We start from the raw sequence: 18,025 nt of genomic DNA on the forward strand, positions 1-18,025 counted from the left end.
GCGAAGCTGTTGGCAGTTTGAGGCCAGAGTGAGTAAGACCATGTTGGGATGTTTCACCTGAGGTTGGAAAGAGGAGGAACATGCATCATGACACCCATTGCTGCAGGGGAAGGAAATGCTTCTGCGAATCCCATAACACATGGGACGTTCAAACTCAAACAAATCTCCAACAAAGATGTCAGCAGCGGCAGTGTCCGACAAACATACAGTCATCGTCTCCTTTCTTATTTCAGGCAGGAGCCGTCCGTCGAACTATCTCCTCCTAAACAGATGGGCAGAAATTCACCAAACTTGGTAGTTGTGATCACCACATGGCAAGAATGTGGGTCATTCCATGTCAAATCATCAAAGAATCTGCCGTCATCTCTCAGATTTTTGTAAAACTTTGGGAACCAATTGGGACCCATGAAAAACGGCAAGAACTCAAATATTTTTGCAAACAGCCTCTTAATTAGTGAGATACAGACGAACGAACTTTGGACTAATTAGCATGACGTCGCGAATTCAAATGGCCATATCTCTAAAAGTATAACACCTAGAGAGCTGGTTTAGGTGTCATTTTAAAGGTATTTTCATGCCCTATGAATTTGTCTGGGCAACATTTTCCTACCTCCAACCACAAAAAAGTTATCACAAAATATAAACTTCAATCATGAATCCCCAAAAAATGTATCCTTCAAATTTCTTCAAATTCTTCCCAGAGGTACCTTATGATGTCAAGAAGCTTCCACATAAGTTTTGTGATGGGCACTCCAATAGTTTCTGAGATAGGAGCAATAATGTACATGTACGTATGGCATATAGGTTCGAAAATCAGCATTTGTAATGTATTATACAATCATTCTAACCAAGCCATGACGGGGAACACAGGGAACGACCATCAACTGCTTTGAAGTATCATATACTTTCATTTTCAACTGGGCCTGAGGGGAAGAAACAAGTGCTGCTGTTGCTGCATTGAAGAGGAAATTGAAAGCCGAAGTCAGGTTCGTGAACACTGTGTACTTGAACTCACTTATTGATTGTATAATACATTACAAATGCTGATTTTCGAACCTATATGCCATACGTACATGTACATTATTGCTCATATCTCAGAAACTATTGGAGTGCCCATCACAAAATTTATGTGGAAGCTTCTTGACATCATAAGGTACCTCTGGGATGAATTTGAGGAAATTTGAAGGATACATTTTCTGGGGATTCACGATTGAAGTTTATATTTTGTGATAACTTTTTTGTGGTTGGAGGTAGGAAAATGTTGCCCAGACAAATTCATAGGGCATGAAAATACCTTTAAAATGACACCAAAACCAGCTCTCCGGGTGTTATACTTTTAGAGATATGGCCATTTGAATTCGTGACGTCGTGCGAATTAGTCCAAAGTTCGTTAATCTGTATCTCACTAGTTAAGAGGCTGTGAGCAAAAATATGTGAGTTCTTGCCATTTTTCATGGGTCCCAATTGGTTCCCAAAGTTTTACAAAAATCTGAGAGATGACGGCAGATTCTTTGATGATTTGACATGGAATGACCCATGTACAAGAACACAATCATTTTTCACCATGCCCCCTGGGGTGGGGTCAGCAACCAAAAAATGTAAATTTTAACATGTTTAATCACAACCACACATCGACTGTGTTTATATTTATGTGATGAGGAAACAAAATATCAACAAATCAGATGAACTCATCCCAAGCGGGAAGTAAATCAGTTTGTCTTCGCAATCATAAAGGACTATTGTTTGACTGTAAAACACCTCTGCGGTGGAACAAAGAGGTGCACGTACGTTAGAACAGAATCCGAGGTTGAGATTCCTCAACTCCGTGCACTTGGAAGTGATTGACAAGAGACTCTCCGTCTGAAACAAGATGGGAGTATGATGTCATCCTTTAACACTGGTAAAATAATCCCCTTCACATCCACCGAGCACAATGAGAGAGAGAGAGAAACACATTTCGTTAGCTTATTCCAGAATTCAACGATTCGTGTCGTTTAAAGATCGAAGAACCAGTCTGAGGATCTAAAAACCATTGTGGAACCGTGAGAGCAGGGGGTAATGCATCATGGAGATGACGTTAAGCTGGCATGTAATTGTTTGTAATGTAATTGTTAAGCTGGAAATCTCCTTTGTCATCTCATGGAGATTCAAAAAAATCTCACAGGCAGTGAACCATGTAGATTAAAGAAGGGCACATTGACCTTGCCGAGTTCAATGGGCTATGGAAGCAAAGTAAACGGGAAATGTATGAAATTCCTGCTTCAAATGTTCGTTGTATTTAATGTTGGTTTCAAATTTCTCATTCCGTCTGTGTTGAACTTTCAATTCACTTGCTTGGGAGGCAAAGAAAGGAGGGGGTCTCGATTTGACATTGCCGTAAAAAATCAAGATTTACTTACAATGGTTATTTAAATGCTAAGAATGCGAGAGAGAGGGAGAGAGAGAGTGAGAGAGAGAGAGAGAGAGAGAGAGAGAGAGAGAGAGAAAGAGAAAGAGAGAGTGAGAGAGAGAGAGAGAGAGAGAGAGAGAGAGAGAGAGAGAGAGAGAGAGAGAGAGAGAGAGAGAGAAACGAACATAAACTACGTAAAGAGCTTACATTGATACGCGTTTGGTACAGGACGAGGCGTTGTAGCCTCTGCAAGGACGAGAGCTGCCTGAATTCCCCAGGTGGTATTCCGTCACATGACGACAGGTCCAGGTCACGAAGGTTTGGGCAGTGCTTGATTACAGATTCCAAGGATTTCTTTGTGATCCAATGGCAGTTTGCCAGCTCCAGGTGCAGTAGGTGCTCAGACCACTCACCCAGGAGCCTAAAAAAAGTACCGCAGTTAGACATTGGGATGGTGTTTTAAACAAAGCCGTGAGAGACAAGACAAACTTCAAAACCAACTTAACATCGACACACATTTGCCGCTGTGGTGGAAAATTTATTTTTAAATCTCATGATTGGTTTAAACTTCACAAACAAAGGCTTTTATCCCATAAAATAAATATATTATTGAAAACTGCGATGACAGACAATGATTGATTAAAAAGTTCATCAAACACATTATTATAACATTGGTCTATGAGAATGTGTCTGTGATTCGGGATTAATTATTCCTATGTATGAGTGTTGACTGATTTGATTGAAGCTTGTGTAATTACAAATATGAGTCCCATGGACATGCATATAAGGTCCATGAGGACATAATTGATACAGCTCTGTGTTCTTATTGCAACTTAAACTCGGAGCTTACAACGTACTTTCGCTTTTAAATGCTCGTAAAGGTATAAAGTCAATTGCAAAGCAATGTAAATAACAAAAGCCTTTTTGTCACCACGTATGGAGTTGTTCACCATGAAGGATCATGGGTTGAATGATCCCACCCAGAGTTTAGGTAACGTCCTTGAAAAGAGTAAGCAGCCCACACATTTGCCTTCGCACGATTACAACATATACTGCCCAAAGGATGAGGGAGCTCCTTGTCCTGTGAATTTCACTGCCCACTTGCAATCAAACCACAATTGAGTGGGAGATGAATTCCCATGCTTGCACATGGAGACCGGTGTTCCCGTGCTTGCACACAAACCACATATGGTGTTCTACGAATTAAAAAGCTGAGGAATATTGAGTGATGCATAGTTTTGTGAAGATAATATGTACTGTTGTTTGTCTGACCCATGCCCCCTCTTTCCCCCTATCCATGCAAATAATTTTGCTCTAAAAAGTTGGGGTTGTGAACAATCTCTGAGAGAAGTTCACAACAGCTCATCTTGGTGTTGCTCTGTGAATTTGTTTCTTCCCGTGTTTACCTGAATAAATGATTCTACTCTCATTGGGACTGGAGTTACTGGAGTGATTCCAATGGAGGTTCGAGTAATTCCACCACAGCACAATACCGGGCTTTGTCACCTCTTCAAGGATGGAAGCTGCCCACAAGTTATCTGGGAGATAAAGATCCCGATTGAAGACACGACATCATTGAAAATCTTTGGTTGATATGCTGCACCCTCGATGTCGTGGAAATAATTTGACGAAAGGAGATATTTAAATTAATTATATTTTTCACATTCCAACAAATGAGAATGATGAGATTCCATGAAGATCGGATGTAAAAGGCACGGGTTGCAGGGTGTTTCACGATCTTTCTTCTTCTATAATAATAAATCTCACTCTGTGTGTGTGTGTGTGTGTGTGTGTGTGTGTGTGTGTGTGTGTGTGTGTGTGTGTGTGTGTGTGTGTGTGTGTGTGTGTGTGTGTGTGTGTCCTCCATGACTTCAAAACCATGAAACCTACCAACTTGATACTTTGCATGCATATTAAGGGAACTCCGAGGGAGTGCATGAGTGATCATAGGATGTTTCGTTTGAATATAACACCTCCTTTGAAAATAATTAACAGCCTTATATAATTATATCCTTCACCAGGCACCTCCTCGGCTGCCTCGCACTTCCTCACTGGGGTCTTATTTCTCTATATTTTGTTTTGGCCTGCTCAACAATGCCTTGACTTGGAACAGGCCGCAATGGTTTCTCAATGATAAAGCGATATTTTTTCACTTTCCTCACTCATATCATCAAATGCCTCATCATCATACTGACAAATCACTGGGTACATTGTAATGATTATAAACACACCAGCGTTCGTTGCTTTATTTCATTTCCACATATGCCATAACCTCAACATTCATCAGACTGAGCCAACGTCTGTACGTCTGACGTTGTGTTTGTACGTCTGAAAAATGAAGAAATGAAACTCAAAGAAGCAAACGAGGCCATTTGGCCTGTCATTGCCGTGGTGCACTCTCGGGTTATTTTTGTTTGTTGTTGTTTTTTTCGGCAGTTTTTACAATCAATCTTCTTGATGGTTTTCGAAAGGCGAAACAACCCGATCTTGATCGGGTGACCAAGCTTATTAATAGCAGTTGGATGTTACCGTCAAGGAATGGTGAAGGGATGGGATGTGATATTGTTACGAATCTGGAAGCCATGAACACTCCACAAACAGGTCCTATAGAACAGTTATATCGGTAAGTATGTAGTTTTTAGTTCGGGTCCCCATCCCTCGTTTAATGGGTGAATAAATGGACATGCGCTGTGAATTATTTTGATAGTTAGGATTTTTACATCACTCACAACAACAACTACGGCTACTCCATCTCCAACTACAACAACGCCTGGGCGAACCGCGCCCGAGAGCGGGCCACACCTGAGCGGACCGCGCCCGAGAGTGATAAAAAGGAACGGAGAGCGAAGGATCGGGTAGATCTGCTCGAGCGAGAGAGGAAGAATTCGCACCCGTTGAAACCGCATCTCTCGAGGTGGATCTGCTCGAGCCAGAGAGGAAGAATTCGCGCCCGTTCAAAACGCATCTCTCGAGGCTGAGCGAAAGGCATCTCGTCATTGGCGTGCTCTGGTTCCCGGGTCATCTCGTCTCGTGGCTGGCGTGGTCTGCGTCTGGCTGACCTTGGTCCGTTCGTTCTGACTGGTGCTCCGGGAAGGTGTGGACGTCGAGTCGCGTGCTCGCGGCCAGGTCGCCTGCGACTTTCTTGTCCCTCGGCTCGAATTCCCTCCGAGCTGAAGGGATAATAAAGACCATTTTGGGTCCGTTTCTTTTGGGTGTACGTCTGTGTGTGGGCCCATCTGAAAGTAGGAATTGTTTAAGTGCTTGTGTGCAAATTTGCATTCTATATTAGTCGTGATAACTCTGCCCTTACGTGCTTCCCTCGTTTCCTCGATTACTGTGAATAAATTCCCCCATTTGTTAAATGTATCAGCTTGTTTCTGTATTTCTTCCATTGGCTTAGCATGGTGCGTGTTGGTGAATTACAAAGGCTGTTGCCGCTGTAACAGTACATTTGGATCGACGGAACTTCGGCAACCATCCGCTCGGGTTGCGCACGGGTCGGGCACGCTAACGGCTCGTCGAGGGTGTGAATACTCGGTAACTCGCCACGTGGATCTCTTGGTATTTTGAAGATTGGCAAATAACCCTGTGCGATGTGGTGGAATTATTGACGATTCACGGTCCGGTAAGGGACCCGTACCCTCGGAGTTTTCCGAGAGGTACGATCTAGATTCCGGACGTTCGGTGGAGTCGACCCTACTGCTCCATCTAGTGGTCGAGCTCGCAGCGGATAATCGGCTCCGCAACAATATGACGTGAGGACGCACAACTACAACCACCCCGTAGCATAATGACATCGGAATAGCCACTTGTAAAGGACTGCTAAGGACATGGTAAAGGAATGAAAGGACGGAAAGGCCAAACAAAAATTAATGAAACAAAATAAAAACAGCAGCAATAACAATTCGGTGACACAATGTCGTCCAGCACCGGAATTCCGTGACTTCAGCATGGGAAACGCTTTGAGAAAACTCTACTTTTGATCGGGTCAACCTGGATAAACTGAAGAGTGGTAAGTAAATTTCTATCCTGTAAGCACATTTGTGACTGGTAATTATGTCGACCAAGGTTGTTGGTGATCGGAGAAGCGGTAAGAGACGAGATAGGCGAGGAAACTGATCAGAATGAAAGAGAAGTGGAGAGGGTTCACCTCAACCCAGGCCATCGATTACAAACTTTGCATTCAATTACTCACTTTCTTAGGACCGTAGGACTGAATCTTCCATCGTTTCCAGTCCATGAGAGACCGAGCGAGTGTGCATGGGTGAGACGAGGCTTCAAAGCTAGAAGGTCCTCCTCGCAGAGAGATGGCCAGAAAGGCTTGAGGTCCAGGTGTTTGTACATGGAAGGGTTGTAGCAGCAGTCGCGCAGGGTACGGCTGCATTGAGCGAGGCAGCACAGCTCAGGGAGCGTCAGGTGAGATAAAATAAGTTCGATAATCTGTTGTGGAAGGCAGCAAAAAAAAATCGATTTCATTATCAGTGCATCAACCTGACCAACTGTCACTGTCCAGATAGTCAAGGATGTCCATCAAATGATAAACCAGTAACTCTTAAAACAACACAGGTAACCACTAGTGAAGCCATCAAGGCTTCCAAACACAAACAGACTTGGACAGCCATTTCAATGTTGACACCATCGTCTGAAACCATTCTGAAGTCAAACAATGAGATGATGTGATCTGGAAAACCAAGTTTGAAAACAAGAAGAAAAGATGACGAGTGGGGGTTCACATACTCACCTCGAAAGGTAAAAGGTCAAAATATCCATTATTTGTGAAGGGGGAAAGCTTCTCTTCGTTTGCCCTCCTTTCTTCCTCCATATGTTCAACCATCGCTCGTCTCCTCCTTCTTTCCATTCTGTTTTGTTTCTTCTGAAGTCTTTCTGACTCAGCAAGTTCCTCATTCTTGCTCTTCTTTGCTTGCATGATGTCCACCGGGATACCGTCCAGAACAACAGTGTCCAGTTCTATGCAGAAAGTACTCAGGGAGCAACTGAACTCCACACGGAGGATGTTCGTCGCAAAACCCGGTGGTTGTATCGGTGGGGAAAACGTGAATGGGTCGTTCGGTGGAAGATCGGTGTCCGCAGGGCCGGACCACAGCGTCCGCCACCTGCATCGTACATCACCAAAGTAAACCTTTTGAGGAGTGTCCTTTTGATTTTACTATGAAGTTGACATTGTGTATTAGGGTGTGGCTCATGTCGAACATCATCTCCAATGTGATACAAACGGATGTGTAAAAGGACATGACTCACATTATTAAATAAATTAACAAACATATGAATGAAACTTGATGTATTCAAAATTTACACAACGATCCCCTTGAGCTGTGTGAAATGTCATGGCTTGAGGATGAAGATCTTACAGTACAATAGGGGACTGACAGGATGGTCTAGACTCCAGAGGTACGCACAGTCACCTTCAAGCCATCTCGCCTGGGTTTGAATCCCAACCCAGTTATAAACTGCCATCCTGATGTTTCACAGGCAAGGTGATTCATCAATGTGTGTCGTCCATCGGATGGACGGTAAAGAGCCTATGGTGTCTTTCGTGAAGAGGAGGCGAGCTATTGCCGGCACCATGGTCAAGTTACAAATTCCTGCCCCAACTTGCATCGGGCACTGCATCAGTGGCACAGCTACACCCTCAGCCAATGACGCTACCCCGAAGCCCTGTGCTGCATACGGACAAAGAAGAAGTACAATCGGACAAATAATGGTAAAGAGGTTAACTTTTCGACATCTCTATTACTCCCACACTGCAGTTGAGTGGCGAAACAACACACCACACCACAGCCACCCTCTCCTGGTGTGAAAGCCAAACAACTCCTTCATTGTGTGATTGAAACAAATGCAGATGGCAACGAGACACGGTACATATTGTTGTTGATTTGTATGCAGCCCCTGGCTGCTGGTTGCACAATTTTCTGAACTGTGCCGCTGATGCAGTGCCCCTGTTACCAGTAATCGGTACTCATTTTGCTGACCTAAGAAGGATGACAGGCTGAGTCAACCCACCTGGTGTTATTTCAACCTGAGATCTTAAGCCAGCCACCTTAACCATGAAGCCAACACCAGCCTTTCTGGGTTCATCTCCATGCGACATCCGGAAAAGCATTCAATCACTTGGATTTGTCGACCACAAAATGGTCTTCAAATGGGATTTGTCAACCACAAAGTGTTCTTGAAATGGGATTTGTTCTCCACAAAGTGGTCTCCAAATTGGCGAGCCTCAACGGAATTCAGGGGTGATTGGGATGGTGAGGGGGAGAGGATGTGGGGATTGATAATTGGTAGTTGGAGGAAGGAAGAGATGTTAAAAACTTGCAGGTTGTGGACAAAAAAATGGAAACACCAATGTAAAGACACTTAACAGGGTGTTGGGCCACCACGTACGGCCTGTATGTTCCGCGGTTTTAAAAATATTAGAATTTTTTTTTGCATTTCTCCATGTTTTAAGTGATTTCCAACCAAAAAAAAAATGTTGGAGAAAAACCAAACAAATTTTGCAAATTTATTTTCAAAAAAATTTCGATTTTTTTTTTTTTGGCATTTCTACATGCACGTCGATCAAGTTTCGTTTATTCAATCGTGGTTCAGTGGAGTCTGATCCGTTTTGACCTGCAATGAATAGGACATCAGGTTCACTTAAGTGATCCAGCACTATTGGCGGCGGAGGTTTTGCACTCCACTGAGTGCTCCCCCTCTAGTTCCTTCTATATTCGGTTAACTCTGCCTTCTTCCATGCTCCCCTGCCCCATTATAAATAAACACATTTGTTGAATGTATCAGTTCGTTGCTGTGTTTCCTCCATTGGCTTAGCGTGACGCGTGTTGGAGAATTAGCAAGGCCGTTGTTGGGGCCATAAAGGGACATTTGGACCGACGGATCTCGGTGATCATCCGCTCGGGTCGCACACGGTTCGAGCACGCTAGCGGCTCGTTCCATACGAGCGCCATCGAGGGTGTGAATCCTGGTTAGATCGCCACGTGGTCTTCGAGGTATTTTGAAGATTGGAAAATAACCCTGTACCACGTGGTGGATTTCTGGACGATTCATGGTCCTGTGAGGGACCCGTACCTTTCGGAGTTCTCCAGAAAGGTACGATCCAAATTCCGGGTGTTCGGTGGAGTCGACTCTGCAGCTCCATCTAGCAGTCGTGCTCGCAGCCGATACCTGGCCCGCAACAATATTATGGTGGGGTCTCTTGGGGTCTTCACTTCAACATATCAAGCCAACCAATATTGCACATCATGATCAGTAACTCTCAGGTTGTGAAGGAGGGCCGTCACGGTCCTCTCATTGTCAGAGAGGGCTTCGACTGCCCATTCAGCCAGAGACCCCATTGACCGAGCAGTAGTCTACCTCACCCAAAACTCAACAAACCTTTCAGCTGACTGAAAAGACACCTCCAATCCGTGGGTCGAAGAGATTAAACAGAAATAAATCCTCAGCCTTGAACTCCAGTCCACCCAAACACCTCACTTGGAGGAACGGGTCCCGCTTTCTCAAACTTGAATCAGACGCAGTTATGGCACCTGCTCGCCATGCCGGAGTCATGAGGATGGCGGGAACAACGCTAGGAAAGAGGGGAGTGGGAGGGGAGGGAGTGAGGTGGTGTCAAGGAAGCGTGAGGCCAACTTCCTGGCCGGTGGACAAGGCCTACCAGACAGAAGGAAGGTCGGGGAAAAGTAGGAAGGGACAGATGAATGAAAACACAAGACGCACCAGAGAAAAAATAAATACTGGAGTCGCTCAAGGTGGTTTTGTATGCACTTGTATGTCCAGAGCTAAACTCTTCAAAAATCATCTAATTGAAGGTCATTAAACAATTTTTGGTTGGTAACACATTTGCCACTGACGGCGAAATAGGTGAAATGGCCACGCCTCTTTTTAAGCGAAGTACTACCTCCCGCCATTACTGTATCTCCAGAACGTTGGACCGAGAAGGTTGTGTGACCACTCAAAATGTTCGGAATGGCCACATTATAGGGATTCAGTAAAACATTTCCATGTCCAAAAGTCAATGGTTTTTTAAGATATTTGCCAAAAACTGATTTCAGCATGGTACACACTACAGTTCTGACCCTTTATTATATTACCTGTTGTAATTTTGCACATTGTCCATATTTTATAGTTTAATTATGTGGATTTCTACACTTTTTGCCTTTACTACAGCCACAAAACACCACACATTTTATATTCATTCCTCTGCAAGTGCACGTCTTGGTACTCATACATGATGTTGGACATTTGCATGGAGGGGGCAGGTCATCGGGCCTGCACGGTACTGGCAGTATCACAGGTTTAATTCCAACATCTGTTGCTTTATAACCATACTGGCGTGGATCTGGTTTGGTGACTGCAGGATTTGGAGCTTGTAACCACATCTTACACTGCAGATATGCTCGCTTTATGTGTTCTCGTGGTGTTGAAGAACAGCACACAAGCTGGTTGAAGTCGAGCTCTTTCTTGGAGTTGTGGTACTGCTCCCAACGATACTCATCGAATGTGGAACAGTCGGTCTTCTTTAATCCAGACACAAGGAATTTTTCAGCATTACTTATCATCTGTGGTGACAGTTCCTCTACACCAAACCCTTCCAGTAGGGAGAGATCCATGGATATGCTTTCATGCCAGACAGTTTTGGACCCACCTTGCTGGTACTGTCACACCCGCTAAGTGCATGAATGGCTGGGAGACACGACACCAAATTGTTGTCCAGTTGATCAACTAACAGGTGGACTGGCACAGTTTTCTTGTTTTTTCCAGTTACCAAGCTTTACAAACAGCTTTTGTAGTTGCCAGGTTTTCTTGAAGTGGAAGATGAAGTTGACAAAGACATCTGTGTCAGTTGAGTCAACCAAGACTGATTGAACCCCGTGTTTCACAACACCATCATTAATATGGAACATGATTCTGTCATCGGCTTCTTCTTGGTTGCTTGAGAGCTCTGCGATCTGTGTTTCAGTGCCAGCTAACAGTTTCCTCCATTCTCCCCCATATACTCCTCCAAAGATAATTTCCTATTCTGACACAACATTCTGCAGCATCCACTTGAAGACATACTCCTGCAACCTTACTTTGTTCAACATTGAGCTCCAGAACATCTCAAGATCGACAGGGAGTTTCTGATTGTCAGACCTCATGGTGATTGTGATTTCTTCAGAAAAACTTCTCTGTGCACGTTCCATTTGCTTGATTGATGATTTTTGATAAACATCAAAAATAATGTCTATTCTTGTGGACTCAGAACCTTTAGCAAGAATGCTGTTGGAAAGACTCTCAGCCAATTGCCCAAATGTGTCAAGGCCCATCTTTTTCATCGGTAGTTTTCGCACAAGTGCCATGAAGTCCACTATTGTCATCTGAGCATCACATTTGACATTCCTTTTCTCCTCTGGAAGTTGATTAACTAGTTCTCTCGATAAGGAGGCTTTATCAGGCTTCTTCAATCTGATGCCATCTTTACATTCAGTGGTGAGGAACTGGGATGTGCTGGTCAATTCATACTTCAGGAGCTCTAGCATGCTGTACCCTCTTTCTCTGGCATAATCAATGTACCTAATCGTTTCTACAGCATCTTTTTTGCCATCGATTTCTTCGCTGTGGACGGTGTCGAAGCATGCTTCACGAAAACAGTCTTGCGGTTAGAAGGTATTGTGGTCATGTAGGTGTTTCTCCTTATTCCGAAATCTGGTCTCAACAAACTCTTGATAACTCTTCTCACCAGTTTCCAGGCATTCAAGTAATCCGTCAACAACCTCCTGGGGAGCTCGAGTAGAGATGTTGTGAAGTCTGATCCCAGTGCTGAATGGATTGTTGATGCTGAATAATAGGGTCCATCTCCCTGTGTTCCAAAGGTACCAAAGATTTAATGTTTACAAGCATGGCGTTGTATACACACATATAAGTACACACTTTTTCATCCATAGACATTGTGAGGTAAGGGAAGTATTGTTCATCAGTTTGCCAAATAGGGTTCTGAAGCTATTACATCTGAAATTTACCTGTTAACGTTTTTCCGGAAGCAGTGTTGCATTTTACGCATGAAGTCCCATCAAAAACCCCATTTGGCTGCTGACCTTGAAACCACTAATGTTTTCTGTAACAAATATTTTTTTGCGTAATTAATTGTAGATGATGCAGTTATTATTCAAAAACTTTGTTCAGATGATTTTAATGTGCATAATTCAACGATAATGAAATCATACCATGTTATAGTAACAGCAAGCAGGGATCCAAGGTAGAATTACTTGCCATCAGAGAACTCTTTAACACTTGAACACCTAGCGCCTCCTTCAAGAAAGAAATAATATGGTTAATTGTAATCTTGTTAATGCAGATTATTGCCCACCGAGAATCTTCAGGAGTCAAGTAATTGAACTCTTCAGGAATCAAGTAATTGAACAAAAGAAGAAGGAACAATGATGAATAATTGAAGTCTGTAACATGTTGAAATCAGTTTTTGGCAAATATCTTAAAAACCATTGACTTTTGGACATGGAAATGTATTACTGACCCCCCCATAATGTGGCCATTCCGAACATTTTGAGTGGTCACACAACCTTCTCGGTCCAACGTTCTGGAGATACAGTAATGGCGGGTGGTCGTACTTCGCTTAAAAAGGAGCGTGGCCATTTCACCTATTTCGCCGTCAGTGGCAAATGTGTTACCAACCAAAAATTGTTCAATGACCTTCAATTAGATGATTTTTGAAGAGTTTAGCTCTGGACATATAAGTGCATACAAAACCACCTTGAGCTTACGAGAGTAAAAAGATAAACAAACAGATGAGATCGGGGGGGGGGGAAATAAAGCACGAAGAATACACACAACAAGGCCAACAAGCTCCTAAAAGGGGGAAACACAACTCATCACTGAGGTTTTTCCTCTTGCAGCCATGCTGGCCATAATGATAGGTAACCAGGCCTGTGCAGCATTTTATAGGTAACCAGACCTTAGCATGACCCTAAGCATGTTGGGATGTCAGTTGCTTCATCAACACATGGGCCACACCTGTGTGGAAACCGTTGCTTTCAATATATACTCATTTTCCCAGGGGTTTCCAATTTTTTTGTCCACAACCTGCAGATCAAATGTATTAAAAACCAGGTATTAAACTAGTCCATTTATAGAACGAAGATGTTATTGAAATCCCGTGATCATCATGTCAGAGCAGTCAGAGACGAAACATACTCCCAAAGCAAACGATAATTGGTCATGTCGTCCCTTTTGGACTTGTGAGCATAAAGACTTTAAGACCCAAAAGCGTCATTGGTACCTGCACACAGCAGAGTCTTCACCTTCATCCCATGACATGGCGAGTATCCGAACCACATTCCCAGGGTGGTACGTCTCCAAGATCGAGACCTTGGTCGGGAAGACGGGCTCGTCGAAAAGTAACTCGATGAAATCCTGGCTTATAAACCACTCGGGATTCTTGGGACAACGTGCGGGTGTCCATCGGGACAAGTGGTCCCACCACGATCCGCATGTTCTCGTCATGGACACGTGCATGAAGTCCCAGGAGAGGGGAAATATGTTAGGTGGACCCACCAGGTTGTAGATGGAATTGCTTGCTCCATACTGAGAGCTCAGTTCCAGAACCTGGCTCACGTATTGAGACAGCTCAGGATGAGGCGGCGATGGGAAGAAACTTAAAGGGGCTTTCAGCACTCCTGGTGCATCTCCACGCCGTTGCTTTCTCCTGGTCCTGTTGAGCAGGAAGTGCAGAGCAGGCTCAACATGCAAGTGTATTACATACAGTAGTTGGAATAAAATCCACAATCGCGATCCAGCACAGGTAGATCACGTGGTCATTTATCATCACATAACTGCTACGAATGCTGCAACCACGGTAACCATGAAGGACGTCCACCACTGTCCTTTGAAGATATCGGGGAAAAATATCGGACAATCACGGAACTTTTAAGATCTCAAAGAAATCAGTAAACATTACTGCCCTGCACAAAAAAGGTGCAAAAACAGATCCCTGCAACCACAGACCAATCAACCTTTTTCCCATTCATCAGCGAGGTTATGGAATCCATCATCACTTCAGACAATAAATCCTTCCTCTTTTCCAATGGTTTGATTCTCGATCATCAATTTGGATTCAGACCAGGTCACTCTAACCTGGATATGCTGCTTCTGCTCTCCCAACAATGGATGGAGGTCCTCAATGCAACACATGAGACGCAATGTCCACTCATGGCTCGCAGACTTCCTCTCCTATCGCAGTTAACGAGTGGCCCTAAATGGAGTTCTTTCATCCCCTCTTCCTGTCCAGGCTGGAGTTCCTCAATGTAGCGTTCTGGGCCCTGTTCTTTCACAGGTTTTCATCAATGATCTCTCAGACTCTGGAAAACCCTCTTCATCGCTTTGCTGATGACTACACTCTCTGCCGTACCCTCTGTCATCCCTAAGATCGACAAGCAGCAGCTTCTTCGCTCACTGCAGATCTCGATAAAATCACAAGCTGGTCCAACACGTGAAACATGTCTTTTCAAGTCTGACGAATCTCACACTCTCACTATGTCTCTCCGAAAGGACCATCTGGAACCCCCCCACGTCCCCCCCCCCCACAATCTACTTTCTCAACAATCCCCTCAAAGAAGTCCTTTCATTCAAGATTCTGGGTTTCACTATCTGTCACGATCTTTTCTTGGAAAGCCACATCTCCAAGCTGGTCTCCAAAGCCAGTCGCCGAATGGGAATCCTACGTCGTGCAAAGTCTTTCTTTAACACACCTGAACTTCTAACAACTTACAAAGCTTCCATCCGCAGCATGATGCAGTCCTGCTCTCCCCTCTGTGGTGGTGCATCTGCTTCAAATCCAGCTCGACTTCACGCTGTGGGAACTAAGGCTTTTATAATCATTAGTATCTCCTGCGATGAAGCTGAGTCTTTGGGTCTCTCACTCTCTCACCGGAGGCAGGTCGGTGGTCTTTCTGTCTTCTGCCGTCTCCTCTCCGGCCTTGCCCCCACCGCTCTGTCTGTGCTCTGTCCCCCCTATAATTCCGCAGGGTGTTCAAACTCGACCAAAAATCCCCTTCTGGTGAAACTGCCAAAATCAAGAATCACTGCTCACCTTCACTCTGTCGTTGCTCTTTTTTTCCACCTCTTCAACAAACTCCCACACTCTTTTCAAACCCACTCCTCCCTCTGGGTCTTCCAGACAGTTGTTTAAAACCATCTCATATCTTCACCCATCCAAAATCACGATTTTTCTTCCTCCATTAATCCACCCCAAAACCACCTCCTTCAAATTTCCTGTTTTCCCTCCTGAAAGTCCCTATGGGACCGTATCGTTTACCCCCGGGTACCCCGCCCCATCCCTCTCCCTTCCACAGATCTCCTGTTGTCTCTGTTCTCCACTATTTTGTGCTTCCCTCTCCCACCCCTCTTGCCCCCTGCATTGCTGTGTGTTCTGTGCGTTCGCTCTTCCACGAGCCTCACTCTGGAATCCAAAACAAACAAACAAAAGAAACAATGGACGCCACGTACCATTACAGATGCTTGCATTTGGAACATTTTGGCATGGAGCTCATGTTCTCACCATTTGAGAGAAGTATGTGATAGAACCTGTTCAACATCGCATGGATATCCCTCGTGCTCCACCACACGTTCGTGGCCAGGGAGCGCCACCAAATACCCTCGCCCCATGTTAATCACGGAGAGGAGTCGGGTGGTGAGACACAGAACGAATGGGGCTATTTCCGGCGTCAAGTCTTTGCAAGGGCGGGGATAATACTCGGGAAAGCGTCCGTGCACCAATGGGGGAATATGGAAAACGCCTGCTGAGTGGCCTGATCCGACTTTGGGCTACTCCCTCGCGAGACGTCTACAAAATACCCTGCGAAGTAGTGGTGGTAGTTCTTAGGTTTTAGTTCAGTTCTGGGTTGTGAGAGAGAGAGAGAGAGGGTGAGAGAGAGAGGAGGTGAGAGAGGGGAGAGAGAGAGGGAGAGAGAGAGAGGGTGAGAGAGGGGGGGGAGAGAGAGAGAGAGAGAGAGAGAGAGAGAGAGAGAGAGAGAGAGAGAGAGAGAGAGAGAGAGAGAGAGAGAGAGAGAGAGAGAGAGAGAGAGAGAGAGAGAGAGAGAGAGAGAGAGAGAGAGAGAGAGAGAGAGAGAGAGAGAGAGAGAGAGAGAGAGAGAGAGAGAGAGAGAGAGAGAGAGAGAGAGAGAGAGAGAGAGAGAGAGAGAGAGAGAGAGAGAGAGAGAGAGAGAGAGAGAGAGAGAGAGAGACAGAGAGACAGAGAGAGACAGAGAGAGAGAGAGAGAGAGAGAGAGAGAGAGAGAGAGAGAGAGAGAGAGACAGAGAGAGAGACAGAGACAGACAGAGAGAGTCCCCTTTCTCCCCCACTTCACGTTTCCCTCAACAAAGTTCCCACCATTTGAAAGCCTTCCCCCCTGACCACGGCTCAGCTTTTTGCGGCTCCAATCGTGGTTCCCTTTTCTTGTGGTGATGTTTTTTTATGGCCGGATCCCCTTCCTGACACCAACCCTTAAATCGCCTTCGACCCGCAGGGATAATTACTAGTTTACCGGTGCTCATTTCGCCGACCTCGGAAGGAAGACAGGTTGAGTCAACCCCACCTGGTGTTAATTCAGTGGCCAGCGGGACTCGAACTCAGGACCCCGAGGATCCCAAGGTTTCCCTCAACAAAGTGACCGGTTGTATTTTCTCCCATATAAATATCATCAGCGAGGAAGGATGAAGAACAAGAAGGGGCGAGCTGACTGACGAGCACATGTAAGATCACCTCGGGCTAATGACGGGGTGAATGGAGCAGAATGTTCGTGAAGAACAACATGACGTCATTTCATTAAATACGTCAGCGAAGCGATGATTACTTTTTCTGCTACATCCGATATTTAGATTTCCCCCCCTGAAGAAACCCCGGTCCTCACCGTAACAAACGACGTCGACGTCGTCCTCCAATCTGGTTCATCATTGTGGATCTGGAAGGGAAACTGAGGTAATGTTCAACCACCTGGAAGGTTCAGGTGAAGGGAGGACAGACGAGCACGTTGTGAGACCTCCACTCCTCCTGTGTCAACTCTCAAGGCTGACGATCTTTTCGAGCAAACCTCGTGACCAGGAACACGTGATGAGAAGTCGCCGTTGACTCCGCCCCCGACGTACGGAAATGGCGGCTTGTTCCGTTCAGATGACGTCATCACGTTCTCACGTGGTATCATTCAAAAACCTTCTTTAATCTTGTCAGAGTACATTTTTCTCGTTAAATTCTTTCCGAGATCTACGAAAATCTACATTTCCCACACTTCCCGTGAAAAATCGGTGTAATGCTGATATTTGCAAAAAAATGGAATTGTGCGAACTGGCCAGCTGGCCCATCGTGCCTGCGTGACGTTTCACACTTACACTCTTTTAGATCCCACTCTTCCCTCCAGGTGTTTAAAACAGATGTTTACCACCATCTCTGATCTTCCTCCATCGAAAATCACGATCTTTTCTTCCCCCGTTAATCCATCCCAAACCCACCTTCAAATTTCCTGCTTTCCTTCCTGAAAGTCCCTGTAGTGTCCATCTTGTTTACCCCGTGTCCCCCACCCCCAAATCCCTCTCCGTTCCACAGATCTCCTCATGTCCCTCTCCCCACCGCTATTG

General features: G+C 45.0%; 1 protein-coding gene across 1 annotated transcript in view; it reads right to left on the bottom strand.

Moving 5' to 3' along the window:
- The window catches only part of LOC147008322 (F-box/LRR-repeat protein 4-like), a 19,634-nt gene extending 1,951 nt beyond the window's left edge, over nucleotides 1-17,683 (bottom strand). The window contains exons 1-7 of the mRNA XM_085865298.1: nucleotides 17,305-17,683; nucleotides 13,677-14,108; nucleotides 7,131-7,503; nucleotides 6,585-6,829; nucleotides 2,597-2,810; nucleotides 1,789-1,860; nucleotides 3-57 (exon numbers count right to left, since the gene is read on the bottom strand). Of these exons, the coding sequence (XP_085721424.1) occupies nucleotides 3-57; nucleotides 1,789-1,860; nucleotides 2,597-2,810; nucleotides 6,585-6,829; nucleotides 7,131-7,503; nucleotides 13,677-14,108; nucleotides 17,305-17,348 (1,435 nt within the window). The 5' untranslated portion in view covers nucleotides 17,349-17,683. The remainder of the gene's footprint in view (nucleotides 1-2; nucleotides 58-1,788; nucleotides 1,861-2,596; nucleotides 2,811-6,584; nucleotides 6,830-7,130; nucleotides 7,504-13,676; nucleotides 14,109-17,304) is intronic.
- Nucleotides 17,684-18,025: the final 342 nt, after the last annotated feature.

This window comes from Eptatretus burgeri, chromosome 20, assembly GCF_056783735.1.
Source record: "Eptatretus burgeri isolate ZD-2024b chromosome 20, Ebu_testis_v1, whole genome shotgun sequence".
Taxonomy (NCBI): Eukaryota; Metazoa; Chordata; class Myxini; order Myxiniformes; family Myxinidae; genus Eptatretus; species Eptatretus burgeri.